The sequence below is a fragment of the Anas platyrhynchos genome, chromosome 4 (assembly GCF_047663525.1).
Source record: "Anas platyrhynchos isolate ZD024472 breed Pekin duck chromosome 4, IASCAAS_PekinDuck_T2T, whole genome shotgun sequence".
NCBI lineage: Eukaryota > Metazoa > Chordata > Aves > Anseriformes > Anatidae > Anas > Anas platyrhynchos.
This window is the reverse complement of record NC_092590.1, coordinates 46,052,230-46,070,735: the sequence shown is the minus strand read 5'-3', so window position 1 is coordinate 46,070,735 and position 18,506 is coordinate 46,052,230. Positions and strand designations below refer to the sequence as shown.

General features: G+C 45.8%; 1 protein-coding gene across 4 annotated transcripts; it reads left to right on the top strand.

The window, feature by feature from the left end:
- The first annotated feature begins 11,221 nt into the window (after nt 1-11,221).
- SPRY1 (sprouty RTK signaling antagonist 1) lies at nt 11,222-16,459 on the top strand. 4 transcript variants are annotated; one of them, XM_027456822.3, is made up of 2 exons: nt 11,222-11,387; nt 14,221-16,459. In XM_027456822.3, exon 2 carries the CDS (start codon nt 14,276-14,278, stop codon nt 15,236-15,238), a length of 963 nt encoding a protein of 320 aa, XP_027312623.3. In that variant the 5' UTR covers nt 11,222-11,387; nt 14,221-14,275; the 3' UTR covers nt 15,239-16,459. The 4 variants fall into 4 exon arrangements, with proteins under 4 accessions (XP_027312623.3, XP_005015615.3, XP_012951265.3 ...); XM_005015558.6 differs by lacking the exon at nt 11,222-11,387 and adding an exon at nt 12,387-12,740; XM_013095811.5 differs by lacking the exon at nt 11,222-11,387 and adding an exon at nt 12,830-13,104.
- Nucleotides 16,460-18,506: the final 2,047 nt, after the last annotated feature.

Sequence of the window (18,506 nt, the reverse complement as noted above, 5' to 3'; positions counted from 1 at the left end):
AGCTCAGCAGAGCGGAAAGCAGTGCTGAGAATATTTGTCATGTGGAAGTGATGTGAAAGATGGCACGTTTCAGCAAACAAGCATGTAATACAGTAACGTCCACAAGCTGTTACTGAGGCACACTCTCTGGTAGAGTCAGTGGAGACTGGTGTGACAGGGAACTGGATGAGGGTGTCAGGATCTGACTCTTCTGCTTTTATTTGCCTGTGCTCAGAGCGCTCTTCTGCTAAGGGTATGGAGTTCACTTCAGGAAAAGTAAATTGTGAAAAAGTGTATTGCAAAAAGTTACATTGCATTTGGGTTTGCCAAAGGGGGCACGATCTAACTTCCACTGAAAACAATGTGCGTGTATTGAATGTTGTGAGAGCTGGCTCCTGCTTACAACTGTAACACACTTCTTGAAGGCCTCTCTTCTGTTTCGCTCAGAGGTTCACTTTTTGGTAATGATCTTTGTCAGGAAACCTAATGGGAGCTTGCTAAAACAATGCACTGCTCAGGTTATCACCAAGCATTAATGACATGTCCTAAACCATGGGCCTTGCTTTCATTATGGGCGTGCTTCAAGAGCCGATGGACTGGTGTTGAATTCTGAGCAGGCTTTAAATAGCTAATTTGATGCACATTCATTTTATTTGCAGTGAAGCTGATTTTATTTATTTATTTATTTATTTTACCAATATTAATAAATGCATTTAATGTTAGTGAAGCCCACAGCACTGGGAACTCCATCATTTTTTTATTTTTTTTTAACAAAGAGCTTGAAAGGGCATCAGGAAATGTGGACGCTCTTTCTGGACCATTGCATCTGCAATCCTTGTCAAGGATGAGGAAGAAAACATGCATCCAAATGCTGACTGGAGCCTCCTGTTTGAAGGCTTTGCTCTGGAGCCTGTTCTTCAACTTGCCTTTAAAATACACTTGATGTTTTAAAAAATGTTTACTAAAGTTGCCTGCCCCTTTTTTCACTTGAAATCAAGCTGATCTCTCATGACATGCACTGAGAAAATCTTGATTTTTTTTCCTGTAATTCAGTGGCTAAACTTATAATAAAGCCAATATACTGTCTATATTGCCTGTAATGTCAGCAATATACTTGTTCCACAGCAAGGAAAGTTGAAATAGTGTTTCCCATTTACTACATCTCTTGCACTTTGCATCTTTATAGGTACAAACTGGCATACATACTGGTATCCAAGTAACTAACAGTACAGGTAAAGAGGTGTGTAATGTAGAACATGCATACCTTCAGAAGTTCTCAGCATCAGTTAACAGGGAACCTACAAATGCGCTGGAGATTAAATAAGCTTTTATTGATATGTCTATGTACCCAAGACTGACTTCCCAGTCCTACTCCAAAGTGAAAGCCTCTTTCAGTGCTCTTTCTTTGGCTCCCATACTCCTTTTTGAATATTGCTCCTTTGATGTGATAGGGATATCATATCCAGAGGTCAGTATAGTAAGTTGTTGTTTTTTTTTTATATACTTGAAAATTTCCCCAACATTATTGAATGCCCGTTTTTAATCTGATTGGCACAAAAAATATTTTTGATGTGTAAGAGCTGATAGAATATCCTAGTCAGATATTTTGTGAATTAGGTGGTGAGTTGTTTTGTACAAGTAAACTCACTGTCTCTTAACTTCCACCTCCACTTCAATCACTTCTGTGGTTCATGGCTCTCTGCAGCCTTCTCAGCGTCTCCTCAGTGATGCGTCCACCTGATCTTCCTCTTTTAATTGCTGCTCATAGATGTGCAGTCTTCTGCATGCCTTCTCTGTTTGCTGTCCACGTAACAAGTAACCTGTTTGCTTTTTCTGCCATGGTTCTTCCTTTCTCTCTCTCTTTTCTTTGGAGTGGAGTGGTGGGAGGATATCTCTTGGAATGATGGAAAGCCATGATAAACTAATTTGTTCCTCTCACCCACAGAAAAGATCTGCACCTTCTACTAGTTTGCAATTCATGTGGGTATGGGATGGTTGAAGATTCAGCTCTCTTAACTCTTTCAGTGGCTGACTGAAACTCCAAGCTTATGTCAAATATCAAATATTTCCTATGATTTAGGAAGAAACTCTTTCATATATATATATATATATATTTTAAGGTTTTTCACCTACCTGTTGCCTGAGTTATCTTCCATATTAACTATTGCTGTGACTGGAGTATACAAAGTGGTATCAGTAATTTAATACAATTGAGACCAATAACAGCCATAGAATTTACTCGGTACTGTTTAGTGCTCAGGCAGTATGTTTCAATAACACTGCTAAGACTAAAAACCAACGCTTTAAAGATCTGCCTCAGGAGGTTAGATGATAGAAATTCTCCCTTCCTGCCTTAGTAAAAACTCTGTGAGCAACTGGTTCTTTCGTTGGCTTCCTAAGAGCCAAGCCTTGACTTTTAAAGCACATTGCACCCTGGATAATTAGGTCCACAGGAGATAATGAGTCTACAGAAGTGTTAGTAATTGACTCAGATTTTTGGTTTTTATTTTATTTTTTTTTTTTTAATGTAGCAAGTTAAGAAATGATTGGTAAATGGTTTTTAAAAATGATTATTGACACCAATCCAGTTCAAAAAAAAAAAAAAAATCTCTATTTCCATGCTTTGCAGCATTTATGTGATAAAATGAGTGCCACTGAATTTCGACCGTCCTGATGAGCAACCTGTACCATACCTGCATCAGAAATTCAGAATATGGTAGCAACATACTGAAAAATGTATCTTATCAGCATGAGAATGTGATAGGCTTCTTTTTAAATTTAATATAGATTGGGCATTTGGAGAAAAATTAGAAAAGCAGGCTTCATGAGCTGTAAGAACAGGGTGGTGTTTAAGTTCGTACAGACTGATGTTTTGCTAGTTACCCTCCGTGGGGCTGGAAGCCAGTCCTGGGTGGCAGCTGTTGCACTTGCTTTAAGAGGTAGGGGCTTAAACAGCAGCTGAGCAGTTGACCTCAATGTCTGCTGAAGCTGAAGAAGACCTTTCTGAATGCTCTGAGGTCTCTGTCTAGTCTTTTGTGCACAAAAAAAATAGAACCCACTAGGGAGATTTCTTTTTTCTTTATTTAGCAAATAGGACAGGAAACACTGAGTTCAGTCAGGCAATGATGTCTACACTTCTAAGCTAACATAAAAAGCAGTGGAAACATGCTCAGTAAGAATGCTGGAAAAGGCACTGTACTTTCTATTTTTCACTTCTTCCCTTGGATGAGGCTCTTAATCATTCAACTGGGCACACTTTTTTTTTCTTTTTCTTTTTTTTTTTTTTTTTTAATACTTATTCTTGTTGGGGGCCAGGTTATACCATTGTAAATCTATGCTAACAGCTGCAAGCAACAGTACAGTACCACCCTTGTGAATACTTTGGTATTATAGCAATGATCTAAAAAAAAAAATGCATCTGAAGTAGCGTTATTGCAGTGCTTTGGAAGGGTATTATACCATTTTCTGTATATCCTTCAAAACTACTGACCTTCAGTTTCCTGAACTTGGGAAGGAATAGATGCAAGATCCTAATTAGGCTTTGAGATGTTTTAAGCAGTGTATGTTTAACAGGAGACGTGGCCTTTATACATCGAAGCTCTTTGGCTTCGCAAGAGCAGCATGTTTAATGAATCTGAGAAAGAAGAATCGCTGTGGTGGTTTCAAAATAGAGCATGATGGAGGGAGTCTGAAAGAGGGACACCCCTCCCAACCCCTCCCCCCAGTTTTTGGTGTCATAATGTACACGTGTTGGTGTGTGTCTGTACATGCTTCTCTGGGTGCCAGCCAGCAGGAGAGGCAGTGCAGGCTTTCATATCAGCTCGTGTCGGCTGGAGCAGCACAGCTCCTGCCTCGGCTACAGCCTGCCTGCCTGCCAGCCTGATGGAAACGAGAGGGGTTTCGTCAATAATGTGACAGTATGTGCATCGTCACATGTGTTTTATGTTCTTTACTGTCAGGGATTTCCCAGTCACTTTCAGGGGGAGAGATGTCATGTTTTTCAAACCAAAAGCTCTTGAGGGTTGATATGTATGTATATATGGGATGTATAGGCATAGAGCAGAGAGCAAACAAACTACTCCCAAAATACAGAAGTCTCCTAACTTTGCGAATCCCAAAGGAAACACAGATTAACATTTGATTTCCCTAGGAACAGATTCAGGCCTTTGGCACTGACTGTACCTTGTCAGACAGTTGTTATTATGGAGCAAAATTTCAAGATGTGACTAGCAAGTTCTCACTGAGTTTCTGAAAGTGAAGTGCAACAAACTACATCAAACACACACGGGATATCTTGGCACTTAATACTTGAATTGCCAAATGCAATATACAGTCTTTAAAAGAAGACCCAAACAAGGAAAAATGCACGTTAATAGCAAAATAATACTGTGTCATTCTCTTATTGGGATGCAGCAAACTGCCAGTGGCTTTGTACTATTTGAGTGGTGGTGAGAGACCTTTTCCATGTTTTTTCAACCATAAAAGGGTGAAGGAAAAGTTTTTTTTTTTTTTTTTTTTTTTTTTTTTTTTTTTTTTTTTCCCATGAGAAGTCAAAGTCCTTAAATGCTTGTTTGTTGAAGAAATGCATGCATCTCTGCCTGCAGAGACATTAAGTAACATATTCATTTTCTTGTAGCCAGTTTTTGGTCCCAATTCAATGACAATGCCAGGTCTATTTCAGAACTGGGTCTCTGGATACACACTTTCATAAGCACCATTTGATATCATACACCTGTATGACGGTGCAGAGGAAGAAGCATCACTGAAAAACATCATCTCTCAGCACAAACTTCTTTTCTAGGGATCCACGGGGAAAAAAAAATCCTGCTTTCATTCCAGAGAGTTGAAGGCTGTGCTCTAAAATCTCATTGAAATGCCTTCCAATTGGTAAAGCAGAACCAAGAATGTGACATAGACACAAGTTACAGCGTCTCTACAGAAGCTGTTACAGCTGTGGAGGGAATCTACACTTAGTTGTTGACACACTGCTCTGGAGAACAACAAAAGAGATTGTGTTCATTAGGCCAACCCCACCGTTCTTGCTAAAAGCAGTCTCAGGTTTCCATGTATATTTTCAAATCAAATTAGAAACGCTGCTCCCGAGCCCTCCTTCGGCTGACAGTGACAGATTGCACAACCTGACAAATAGTAGGCATTCCTAGAGATGTGCTGATGTACTAATACCTGAGCCTCCACAAGTGGTTAGATAATAAAAACACGCACAGAGCAATGTCTTTAAATTGGCACAGAGCTTTCTCTCTTCCTCTGATAATGCAGTCCACGCCCGGGGAGTGGCCACTTCTCGAACAGAAATGGGAAAGGTTTGTTCCTCGGTTGTTTTTGAAGTGAAAGGCTATTATTCAGTCATGGTGGATTTCCTCTGGCTAGTTTTTTTATCAGCTATTATTAAAACTGCCACCTCCTTTCACTCAGCTCTCAGCACATACTTACACAGCTAGACCTACAGTACTTAATCCCGCTGTGAGAAGCTTTGTAGCTCTACCTGTTTGTTACCTAACTCAGCTGTGGCAGGCAGCGAGAGAAAAGGAAAAGCAGGCTTAGAGAACCTACTCAAATTCAGATGGTTGCAGAAATCAAACTACCCAGGTTCCCTCCATGCACCGATTCAGTTCAGTCTTCACGTAAATGCTGGGGTTTTCAATTTCAATTGTATGTTAAAGATGCAGCAGAATAAAACTGGGGAGACTGGGATTTGGATTTTATGCCTTAATCTTGGAGCCCAGCACCTTTCAAAAATATAATTCCTGTTGGAATGATCTGTCTCAAAGGAGAGAAATGAGAGCTACTCCACTACATGAGATCTTTTGGATTTTTTTGTGCCCTTTGGCATAGTAATGGGCTTTCGTGTTCAATATCTGCTGCTTCCTTTGTGGGAGCTGGGACTTGCTAAGCCTCCTCACCTCACGTGTGGACTAAATTTTTACCTGGCAAAATAGTAGAAGGTGAGCATTCACACCTTCAAATAAGACATAGGTCAAAGGAGACACCAAAAGTCAGGAGACACCAAGACACTGTGAAATGTGCATAATCCAGAATCGTAAGAAAGAAGAGCTTTTAACATTTAGCTCTGTTCTCAGGTTCACAGAACCTCGTTTCCTTCTACTTGGCAACTTTAAAACTACAGTATGCATACTTGTGATAAAGTAGTTCAACACACATGTACCCTCAGTACAGGTGCAAATTGAAAAGAAACAGATTATTCTAATTTCTGTGTGAGGACTCATGTCTCAATGGATTGTAAAAGGTAGTTTGCTTAGTGCTCAGACAGGAATGGTAGAGTTACAGATACTTTCATTTACAATAGATGTGTATAAATGATTATCTGTGTTAAGCAATAGTGATAATTTTCTATTTTCCCAATGATTATTTTTTTTTTTATATATACAGGCAGGTGAAACAATATTAATTAGCTGATTTGCTGAAAGAATTAAATATAAATACAAAGTAATTAAGACATCATCAGTACCTTACTAGGGTATCTTGTATAAAGCCAGATAATTAGTACAGCAGCTAAACGTGAAGTCTTAAGAGACAGTTCTCCGAGAAAGAAAGAAACTTGATCAGAAAGCAAATAGCTGTGGCTATCTGAATAGACCCGTTGCTTATATGACAAGCGAACAGCAAGCAATGAACAGACACACCGTGCCCTGTGCTTTGGAGAGCAATTTTACCTCTTGCTAGATGTCTTCACTGATGTGCTGTCTTTTCCACAGCTTTCCTTCCAAGCTAGTTGTCTTCAATTACATTTCTGACAGCAAAAGCAAGACAGCAGTAAGCACTACCACTTGGGAAGGCCAAAAGTTGATATATATTCTGAGCCACAGCATGCCTTGGTGTTTCTTGCTAATCCCTGTTTATGAAATCGACTTTTCAGTGATCTGGAAATAGCTAATGCCTACCAGTAACCCCAGCACAGAACGCTGTACCTCCAGCTGCTGACCATGTCTGGGACAAATATGCCTGGAAAGCACTGTTTTGTCTGCGCTGGTGCAAGAGACAGGGAAAGGAGGCGCATTCTCTGAATGCACTGTACAAACCTTTGAATTTTCTTTCTTTTTAATTGGTGTCGTTATTTGGGCATTGGTGTATAAATGTGGTCACAGAGCAAAGCCCTCACTCTGCAGCACTTCCCCCATACCTCGATTCAACATTTGAATGCTCGTGAAGCAGGTTCACGTTGAGGTTTGTCCCTTTGTTCTCAGAGGCTTACCTGGCTGCTGCCTTGTGCTATCTCTTCCGTCTCTAACAAAAACTGATGTTATCTTCTAAAGAGAAAAGTCAAGACTATATTTGCAACTGAGAATTTCCTGTGTGCCTATCCCCAGTCTGTGCACTGACAGCAAGGAGCAGCAGCAGCTGTATGTGGCTGCACTTCTTCACAGTGCTCCGAGAACACTCCTTGCACAGGAGCTGAAGAAATCCCCAGCCACGGGTCCCTTTGATCTCAGATAAAGGTCAACCTGTCGAGCAGAAAGTGTGATCGGAAATGCTACCTCCCGTCATCCCTCACTTTCTCTTTCTTACCCTGAAATGATTCACCCTATTTTTCAGGGCGCGCCTTCACCACAGCAGGCATGGTTTTCACTTCGGCTCTGCGGCATACTTTTACTTCATCCCATGCATCAGCCCGCTTCAGCCAGGACTGCCAGGATTTTCAGTGAACAGGCATGGAGCTGGGACAGGGAGGCTCAGGTTGGGTGTTAGGGAAAGGTTCTGCACCCAGAGGGTGGTCGGGCACTGGGACAGGCTCCCCAGGGACATGATCACAGCACCGAGCCTGTAGGAGTTAAAGAAGGGTTTGGACAATGCTCTCAGACATAGGGCCTGATTTTGGGGTGGTCCTGTGTGGAGCCAGGACTTGGACCCGATGGTCCTTGTGGGTCCCTTCCAACTTGGATATTCTGTAATTCTATGATTCTGTGATTCAATGAGCTGATAAAAAAATGCCCACAATACTTGCGTCCACAGTATCTCAGCAATGTCTGACGGCTATTGTAGTTTTATTTACACACATATACACGTAGGCCTACTATGTCAAAAAGCCGCAGTTACCGCGTTCTCCTAAAGAACACACGCTGTCTTCCTGTGCTCGGTTTGAGGCTCTCTGAGCATATTGTGGGACCTCAGCTTCCCAACACCGGTCCCTGCAAAGTGCAACATCAGAGTTTCTGCCACACAAAAGTGTTGGGAGCCGCAGAGCCCCGCTGTTCCTCACAGCACCCATCCTGGCAGGCTCCTGGCTGCACAGCATGGGGCAGCGCGGCCTGCACGTGCTAGGGGTAAGACGACCGGCACAGCAGTTTTGTTTATAACTGTATCCAGCTATAAATACTGACGTGCATTGTTGTGTTTTAAATCCATTTTTAATTCCCATATAACTTCAGCATTGTTGTTACAGCTGTGAAGGCTGGTTATTAACTGACAAATACCTTGCGCAAAGGTAGACGCTTCCTCTGCTGAGTTTCCTCAAAGCCATATTGGCTCAAGATGGTTATCACCAAGGAAGATGAGTGACGGGAACAGTAATATTGAAGTCTTCAAGTATAGGCCTTGTCACCTGCTTGGTCTGAAATGATAGCGTGTGATGATAGACTGGATGGGTTTTGCTTTTCACAAACTAAGCCACCTTACACAGCTCAGGAGGTGGAATGAGGTGCCGACGTCTGGGACCGGGTACATGTCCGTGTTCTCAGCTGGGAGCTGTGCCCTGGCATGAGCCAGGAGATGCTGCTGAGGGGGAAATACAAAGGTATTTCCAGGTGGGATGCAACACAGCAGCACTGTCACTCAGTACTGATAGTGGGAGGATCATGTTTTATTCAATCCCTCTTCACAGAGGTGTAGTTCACTACCTATGAAGCTCAATCAAGTGACTTAGGAAAGCTGCTTCTGGGTATGGATTATGAAAAAATGAAACAAAACACAATGGAACAACCATGGACTTTGTTTTTATTCTGTGCAACGTCTTCTGGCACCCTGACGCTTGCACAAGGGAGAAGCAGTATACGACTGCAGAACGTGGAGATTATCTCCCATACATGATCCTCAAAGTGAAAGCGGAAACGGGGACTGAATCACGACTATCAGCAGTCATTCAGTCTCTTGGACCTAATTCTGGGAGGTTTGTCATGAGGATTAGCACTGGGCACAGAGGGCTGGTCTCTCTTGACTTTATTATCGTCAGTGGAATGGAGAGGCTCCCTCGGAGGACAGTTTGGATTCCTGTCTGTCTGTCAATTCTCAAATTCAGGTTGTGCCAGGATGTAGTCATAAGGTGTGTCAGTCCTCTTCCAGGCTGCCAACTTTTTCTGCAGAATTTTAGCTCTCCTTTTTCTAACACAAGCTTCTTACTGCTACCATTTCCAAGAAAAATCTAATGAGATGACTTGTGTGAGATGCAGGCATGTTTGCTTGAGTCTGTGGAGAGCCTTCTGGTTTAGCTGTAGGGTTTTGCCTCGTTTCAGTGAAGTGCTCGTCCTGGTGCCAAGTGATAGTAAACCGCTGCCAGGATTCTTGATTATTTTACTGACCCATTTAAGCCTAGTATTGTATTTCTAAAATCAGGCTGTTACGCTTGGCATAGTTTTTTAAGGTAGTACCCGCTTTGGAGATGTGCATTAAAAGGTGTTAAGCAATGTTTTCACAGCAGTTTCCTAGGAAAGAAATGCACTGACTTGTGTGAGAAGACAGTCGGTTGCTAGATGCGAGTGTGCCTGGCCGTGCAGCAGAGCCCCGCTGACCCCAGCAGTGCGGTTATCTGCAGTTTATCTGCAGTTTACCTACTGCTGCCGCCGATGCTCCTCCTGTCAGCACCGCTGCAAGAATTAGTATGTATAGCACACCTATATAATGCTGGTTTTTCATCTGTACTTAAAACAGAGTTGTTTTTTTTTCTGTGTGTGAAATAAAGCTAAAGTATAGTGGGAGATGATAGATTTGCACCACGAAGCGCTACACTCCCATAGTAACTTTTGTTATTTTTTGGTGGTTATTTTTGTTCTTCAGTAGGAATTACTGTTAGTTGGAAGAGTGGTAGGTTCCAAAGGTTTCAGATGGGTTTCAGAAATTTCAAAAGTTAGCTTTTTGCTTTCTGCTTGCAGTGTGTCTGAGAGTGCTTTCGGTGAGGAATCCCATTTTCTAATACCCCTTGTAATATTAGTAATGAACTGGCTTATTTTATGGCCATGCTTGTCACTTGAGCCTCTGTGATTGGAAGTTCATCTGTCTGATTGATAGTTCGTCTGTATCAGACGATACATCCGAATGATATTTCAGAATTGATAGATCATCTGTATTTATTTCACGGAGAAATACATTGTTGAAATCAATTTTTTGTATAGTGATGGAAATTAAAAAAAAAAAAATGTGGTTTGGATATTTTCTTTCCAAGCCTGGTGAAGATTAATGAAAAATAATTGCACGGGGACAGTGCATGTGGTCTGGGTGGACAGGGGGTGCTACAGCAGAATAGCTTTGCATGGCTATTTTCTCGTTTGTAAGGATTTTTTGCACAGGTCTTTTCTTTGCACAGGTATTTTCTTGTTTGCAAGGATTGGTATTAGTAAGAATGGAGGTTCCCCATAAGCAGCTTTGAGTATTCGTAGTGTGTGTGTGTATTTTTTGTTTTCCTTTGGGACAGACGATGGGAGATCTTCACCTTCCTGTAGGAGATTGTAAAAGCCAGTTAGAATACTTTGGATAAACTTGGGACCTAAGGGATGGTTAGCCAAGTAGTGAAGAGCCTCGCACGTCCCAGTAGGTTGCACATTCTTAGAAATAACTCCCCAAACGCTGATTTCCTTTAACATCCTTTCCCCGCGTTCTTCAAGGTGCCTCTAAACGACCCCTGGCTCGACACGAGCGGGCGGCTCAGCGCCGAGCCTCGACCCCCGCAGGGCCTTGCCGCAGCCCCCCCACCCCTCACACCGCTGCCCCTCCGTGCGGGCCGGGCCCCTCGGGGCTCCCGCTCCCCCTGCTGGCCGGGCCGGGGGCGGCCACCTGCGGCCGGGCCGAGCCGGGCGGTGCCGGGCCGGGCCGGGCCGGGCCGGGCCGTGCGGGAGGGAGGGAGGGGGCGAGGCGCGGGGCAGGGCCGGGCCGGGAGGGACTCGGGGCGGGAGGCGGGCGGGCGGCGCGGCCCCCGCGGGCTGGAGCCGTGCGCGGGCGGAGTCCAGTCCGGGATTTCGGGGGCGCCGCGCGGTGACACATCGGCATCACGGGGGCGCGGCCGGGCGGCGGGCGGGGGCTGCGCGCTGAAAGGCGGCGGAGCGCGGCCGCGCTCACTCCGGCGCGGCGGCGGGACGGCGCCAGGCTGCCTGCACTGCCCGGGCTGGACTCCGCGCCGGGGCCGCCAATGTGCCCCGGCAGGCAGGCTCTCACCTCGCCCTCCGGTAAGCTGCGCGCCGCCGGGGCCGGGGCAGGGGCAGGGGCTGGGGCTGGGGCAGGTGCGGGGCCGGGCGGGCGGAGAGGGAGGGAGGAAAAGAGAGCGAAGGGGGCGGCGGGGCGAGCCCCGGAGCCGATCTGCTGGCGGCGAGGCGGCGGCCGGGCTCGCAGGCTGTCAGGCGGCCGCCGACGGCAGCGCCGAGCACATGGCAGCCGCTCGGCTCCGGCTGCAGCCCCGCTCCCCGCTGCCCCCGCGCTCAGCCCTGGCCGGTGCCGGGAGCGCCCCGCGGAGCCGCCGCGGTGAGGCTCGAGCTGCTTTACGGTCGTCGGTGCTGCTTTTACTACCGCTGCTGCTGGTTTCTAGCATCGCTGCAAGCCCGGTGTCTGCCTCGGGAGGACGGGCGGAGCGCTGCCCCTCGCAGCAGCCGCGGGGAGCGAGGGGCAGGCGACCCCCGAGGGGCGGCGGGGTGGGCTGCGAGCCCGGCTTGGCCGCAATTAGCGCCTCCCGGCGTAATTAGGGAGGTAATGGGCTTCGGGGCGTGCTTTTTTTTTTTTTTTTTTGCGCCTGGAAGCGGCGGGGCGAGCAGGTGCCGGGCGGCACGGAGCGGGGCGGAGGGCGAGGAGGAGGAGGGCGGCGGTGCCCTGACAGAGCCCGGGCGGCGCTCAGCGGCCGGGGGGCTCCGGGCAGACCCGGGGGGGAAGGAGCCGAGCCGTGCCGTGCAATACCGAGCCGTGCTGTGCTGTGCCGAGCCGAGCCGTGCCGGCTGCCCGCAGCCGTCTGCGGGGATTCCCCGCCCCGGCAGCGGCCGTGCCGCCGTGCGCTGGCGCTTTAAACGCCGGGAAGTCCGCCCTCCGCAGGGAGCAGCGACCTCGGGCTGCGCCCTCCCCCTGCAGAAGGCGGGGGGGAAGCCCTTGTTTTCATTCATAACTTTTTTTTTTTTTTTTTTTTTTTTTTTTTCCCCTCCCCTCCTCTTCCTTCCTCCCCGTCAGCTGCGCGCCCCGCCAGGCTCGCAGGGGGCGCCGCCCGCCGCAGCACCTCGGGGCCGGGGCTCGGCCAGCCCCGGGAGCGGTGCGGAGCGGAGCCGCCCGGTCCCCTCGCCCCGTCCCGCCTCATGCGGCCCCGTGAGCCGGGGGCAGCCGCCGCTGCGAGGCCCGGGGGTGTCCCCCCGGCGGCTTCCCTCGGCCCCTGCCGCCCTCCGCCTGCCCCCCAGATGGCACTGGCTGCCTTTCGCCGTGCCGTGGGATGTGGTTTTGCCTTCCCCCGGGAGCCCGGCTGCCGCCCGCTGCGGCTGTGAAGCTCTCCTGCTGCGCCTTCATTCAGCCTCAGCGCCTGGCGGGGCGGTGTGCGGAGTGAATCAGAAGTGAGTGCGGTGCTCCTCGGCTTCTCGTGCTTGCTTGCTTCCGAAGCCCGTGACCCTAAAGCCCTCGCAGGTGACATTTAAACGTCAAATCAACCTTCGGCTGGCGGATCAGCACGGAGACTTTGCGTCCTGGTAGAAGCTGGTGCTAAGCTTGTGCCAGCGCTCAGGGTGATGCAGATGCGTGGCTACCTGCTAGGATAAGTCCTGCTCTGTTCTCCGTGTGTCCACGGTGCCTGTGTCGCTCGCATTGCGAACAGCTCCGTGCCACCTGCGGGCTGGAGAGGTGAGACGCTTCCCCACGGCTCTTCTCATGGGTGCTTTGGCAGTGCTCGATTGCCTAGCGCTAATCTTGTTGCTCCTGCAGGTAAATGTACGTGACATCTTGCAGGGACTTTGTCTAGGGCTCTCGGTGAAGGAAAGCAGTTTGTTTTATGCGTTCTCTCTATAAGCCTGGCTTTTAGGTAGTCTCATGTCTGTTTTCGTATGGGTACGGAACTGTCACTGCAGTTTTCCAGCTCGGCAATTGCAACCTTTTTGTTAACAGTTAAAAGATTGAATAGAAGAACTTGTATTTCAGAAGCTTTTAATCAGTTCATCTTGGGAAATACTATTTGTTCTTTGTGTTTTTTTTATTCTGTTTTTTAAAAGTGCCTAACTTTTTTTTTTTTTTTGAAACAAGTCCTTATCTGACACTTAATTTGTCTTATTCTTTTCTACCTGTTTTTCTTTCACACTCTGCCCTTTGGTCAGAAAATACTTGAAAACAGGCTTCTGTTCGCACCCTTATTGCTTCTGTTTGCACCCTTATTTTAGTTTTATGAGATTTGCATGCTGGATTTCTTGCAGAAAATGTCTCATACGCTTGACAGTGCTTATTTCAAGGCTCTGTAGTGCACATACCTCACCTTAAGAAGGATACTTACGGAAGCATGCTAGCAAGCAAATCTGTTTAGCTTTCTGATGCTGCAGATTAAGCCAGAAGAGTGAGAATTGTGCGTGCTCTTTATTCTGCTCTGCAGAACACAGCCTGGCAGTGCTCCTTAACGTTTCCAACTTAGTTCTGGGGGCAGGCAGAATTGCTCTTGCTAATTAGACATTGAGCTCGGTAGCAAGTGAGAAGCACTTAGTTCCTGTGGCTTGCCAAGCGAGCTTGCAGGTTAATGCTGATTTTTATAGCTATTTTCTTTCTGAATTGTAATTTTAATGGCAAGGGGTCTCCCTTAGCATTCCTCACCTATGATGCCATACCCAGGTTCTCCCCATTGCTGGACTTTGGCCAGATCCTCAGCGTTGTTGTAATCCCCTGCTGAAAGAGATCAGCGCCAGGTGGCTAGGGCAATTTGTGGTTTGCCATATCACTTTTATTTTCAAAAAGTATCCTGTTCTTTGTTCCTCTTTTGCGCTTGATCTTGTGTCTGTATGTATATATGTACACACGCAATGTTTATTTACACTTTCTGACTTCTTATTGTTATTCTAGGGTTTCAGATGCATGCCAGGTTCCCGCTGAATGCCAGAGGTAGAGATCGCTACAGATGGAGCCCCAAAGTCAACATGGCAGCGGTGGCTCGTTGGTAGTGATTCAGCAGCCCTCTTTGGACAGCCGGCAGCGGTTGGACTATGAAAGAGAGAGCCAGCCAACAACGATCCTGTCGCTGGACCAGATCAAGGCCATCAGGGGCAGCAACGAGTACACCGAAGGTCCATCTGTGGTGAAAAAAGCTGGTCCGCGGACAGCACCGAGGCAAGAGAAGCATGAAAGGACTCACGAAATTATACCGATTAATGTGAATAATAACTACGAACACAGACCCAGTCACGTGGGGCATGTGGCACATCAGCATAACGCGAGGGCCCCAGTCTTGAGCAGATCAACGAGCACGGGGAGCGCAGCCAGCTCTGGGAGCAACAGCAGCGCCTCTTCAGAGCAAGGACTGCTGGGCCGGTCGCCTCCATCCAGGCCGGGTTCGGGCCACAGGTCCGACCGGACAATCCGGACGCAGCCCAAGCAGTCGTCTTTGATTGTAGATGATCTGAAGGGTCCTCTGAAAGAGGACTTGACACAGCACAAGTTTATCTGCGAACAGTGTGGGAAGTGCAAATGTGGTGAGTGCACAGCCCCGAGGGCCCTTCCTTCCTGCTTGGCCTGCAACCGGCAGTGCCTGTGCTCCGCGGAGAGCATGGTGGAGTACGGCACCTGCATGTGCTTGGTCAAAGGGATCTTCTACCACTGTTCGAACGACGATGAAGGGGACTCGTACGCGGATAATCCCTGCTCCTGCTCCCAGTCACATTGCTGTTCTAGGTACCTGTGCATGGGAGCAATGTCCTTGTTTTTGCCTTGCTTGCTCTGCTACCCTCCTGCGAAAGGATGCCTCAAACTGTGTCGAGGGTGTTACGACCGCGTCAATCGTCCAGGCTGCCGATGCAAGAACTCCAACACTGTCTATTGTAAACTGGAGAGCTGCGCCTCACGGGGTCAGGGCAAGCCCTCATGATTTTCGGAGGGAGGTTTACTTCCTCCAACTTCGATTTTCAGGTTGTAGCTGATTTTTTTTCCTTTTTTTTTCCTTCCCCCATTTAAGGGGGTGGGGAGACTGCTCTTTTGCTTTCTCCCTCCACTTCAAATACACAAGTTCTTCCCTTTTGCATCTTTGTTCTCCTCTTTTTATTCACTCAACTGAGTGTGGAGTGTTTTACGTAGTCATTGCTGCTCTTTGGTAAGTGTGGACTTAGTATCTGCGTCTGCCGCTCACTTTGGCAGGGTCGTCTGAGTTTGTAACTGAACCACTCCTGACAGAGACAGTGAGGGCTCACTGGGCTCTTGCAGCTTCTTGCTCTGAATATCTTCCCAAAGATGTTTTTCCTTCTCAGCAATTTTTTTTGTCGTTAACCCCCTGGGTACCAAGGAGTAACTTTTCATGAGTGAGCTGGATTGTGAAATAACTTCTTGAGTGTTCTCTTCCTGGAGAGGGATGTAAAATAAAGGCTTTACCAAATGAAAGGCCTGATTCTTCTGTAAGCAGCCTGCTTTTTTTTTTTTTTTTGCCTCCACCTCTTTTGTCTTAGCTTTTGGAATATTCTCAGTCCTGAGAGTTAGCTGATTGTTTTTCCCCTTGCTTTTTTTTTTTAACTTGAGTTTTTGCTACACTATGTAGATCTTCACATTGGAGACATTATGGCTGCAACTGTACTCATTTGTTTCTCTTGCTGTCAAATCTTTGAAGGATATTGCTCACTCCACCCTCCTGCTCCTGTTTTATAGTCCATCAGTATCATGTTGATATTAAAGTTGGTGGTGTTCATATATCCAAACAGCCTTCAGGTGTCATTGAGTCACCTAAACGTTCTTGAATCTTTAGTATTTCTTGTGATCCTCTGGTTTAGTGAATTTAGCTCTGCTCTGTACTTTATAATTTTATTCTGTTCCCTGTTTTATTGCCTTAGCCACAAATTGTGGTCCTTTTTTGTATATTTTATGTATAAAACACAAAGTTGAATCCCAACTATTTTTAAGACAAAAGTCTGTTAAAACTTTTTTTATTGTAAAGAATATTTATTATGTGAATCTCTATTATTTTATGATATTTATTGCAAAAGACTTTGAAAATGTACTCATGTCTGAATATAACAAAATATCAATACTTAACGAAATAAGGATGACACGAAGAAAGTACATATGTTAACTATAATGCAGAAAATATATTAATTAATGAAAATGGCTCTTGAGTTCTTTTGTTACAATGACAGGTTGTAAGCTACTTTTGCATATTCCGGGTTCTTGTTATTTTCTTCCTCTGGTCAGGTGGTCTGTCCGGTAGCAAGTAACTTCCTATTGATACTTCAAAACCACTAGTCTGTGCTCTAGTTTAGTTTACCTAATTTTAAGTTGCTAACTGTTGATCAAGTAAGTTTTTTGCAATGCAATGTATGCATTGTGCTCAACAGGGCCAAGAGGTGTAGGCCCTATTTATTTTCCAGAGCATTAAAATAGTTGTGGAGGAGGAAACCACAGCTTTAAGTTTAGTTTCCTAAAGAATTCCAAATTAAGATGTAAACCCATTCTAAATTTTCCCACATAGACCTTCTTGGCTGGTTACTTTATGATATAAAGTAGAATTTGGGTTGCTGCAGTTTGCTAGCTTTGAGAGTTGTGTATGTGCGCACATCTATATGTGTGGCTTGTTTGTTTCTCTTCTCATACGTTTTCCCAATGTCAACTGAATCCACCTTCTGTCTTTAAATTAAAGGCTCTTAAGGGTGACCCAAGTGTCACAGCTACTTGTGGCCATTTAACACTTACTCAACAAAACCCCTTTTCAGTAAGAGTGAATGGGGAAGCCTCATTCTTCTGTCCATGTGGGTCAAGGCTAACATCACAATTCTCTTAAAGTAAAAAGTTTATTAAATGGATGTAATTCCACATGGTATTCAGAGTAAGTGGTTCTAGAGAAACTCCACTTAAGGAGCTCTAATAATCTGACAACTGTGTCATATTGCATTTTGAAGTCTTCTGCTTTGAATTGCCATGCTCAAGCTGTTCTAACTCCCGGTTTGCTGCTCATTGGAGTAAGCTGGGCTTTCGTAGTTAACAGCATCAAAGCTGACCAAAAAATGCTTTCTTTATTAAAGAGCATGTATAATTTCTGTGAGGTATACAGTGAAACCATAATAATGTTACATCTAAGAAACAGCTTGCTTTTCAGTATGTTCTTGGTAATATTGCTCTCTCAATCTCACTTCTGCACATAAACGTGACAAAATTTACAGATGAGGAGCCTTGTGGGGTAGCAGTGTGTGTATATATAATCTGCCTTCCACAATTTATTCTTTGTGAGATGAAGCAAAGCCAAGAGAAGAATGTGTCTGAGGAGTAAATGACTTGCTCGGCACTACTTCCTTATCACTGATACTTCTCTAACAGTGGCAGCTGCAAACAGCCCTCGGGAGACAATGAAATCCTTGTCAAACAGTCACCGTTGGTCAGATAGGGCCATTTTTAAGACTGTGTACTGACACTCAGAAATACCGAGCCAATTGCAGTTTCCTAACTGGATGCAATCCAGCTCTGTGTTGAGTACGTTTGCGTGAATGGTGTTAATTATTCCTCCTCTTAAAAAAAAAAAAAAAAAAAAAACTATTCATGCTGTTGACTTCTGTCTCTCTCTTTTTCAGCCAGGTGGCTTATGTGGGGTTTTGTTAGGATTTGTTTCTTAGCAGAGCAGAAGAAAGCCCAAAGGACTCACTCACACATAGTATGTCTTTCCGTGACCATCTTCCATTATGAGCTGCATCACACCATTGATCCAGATTTCTGAAGAAATCAACAAAACTATGCTCTAATTCGATTAAATAATCTTTACTAACTGAAGTTGGGAATAATTTGAGACTGTAATTTCTGAAGGGGAACATTTGACTTTGACCTATGCAGAAATTAGGTGATAACCATTCACTGTGCGTCTGAAGCAGTACTCTAAGTGCCAGGTGTTACCCAGAGAAGGCAGCACTGAAGAAGTAGAAGTAAATAGCTCATTTTGTTTCCTTTCCCTTCTTGTTTTAGATGTTGCATCTCTTGTACTTTACATCCATCTATTTGAGTTCACTGTTGTGTTTGTCAGGGTGCAGGGCAATTGCCTTACTGTATGGCAGTGGCTGTGATGTCTCTTGGGCAGACAGACAGCTTTTTGCAGTGTAGAACCAAGCAGGGTCGTGTGAGGGCAAATTGATGTTTTCCTGGTGGGTGTGTGGCAGTAAGCGAGCTGACAG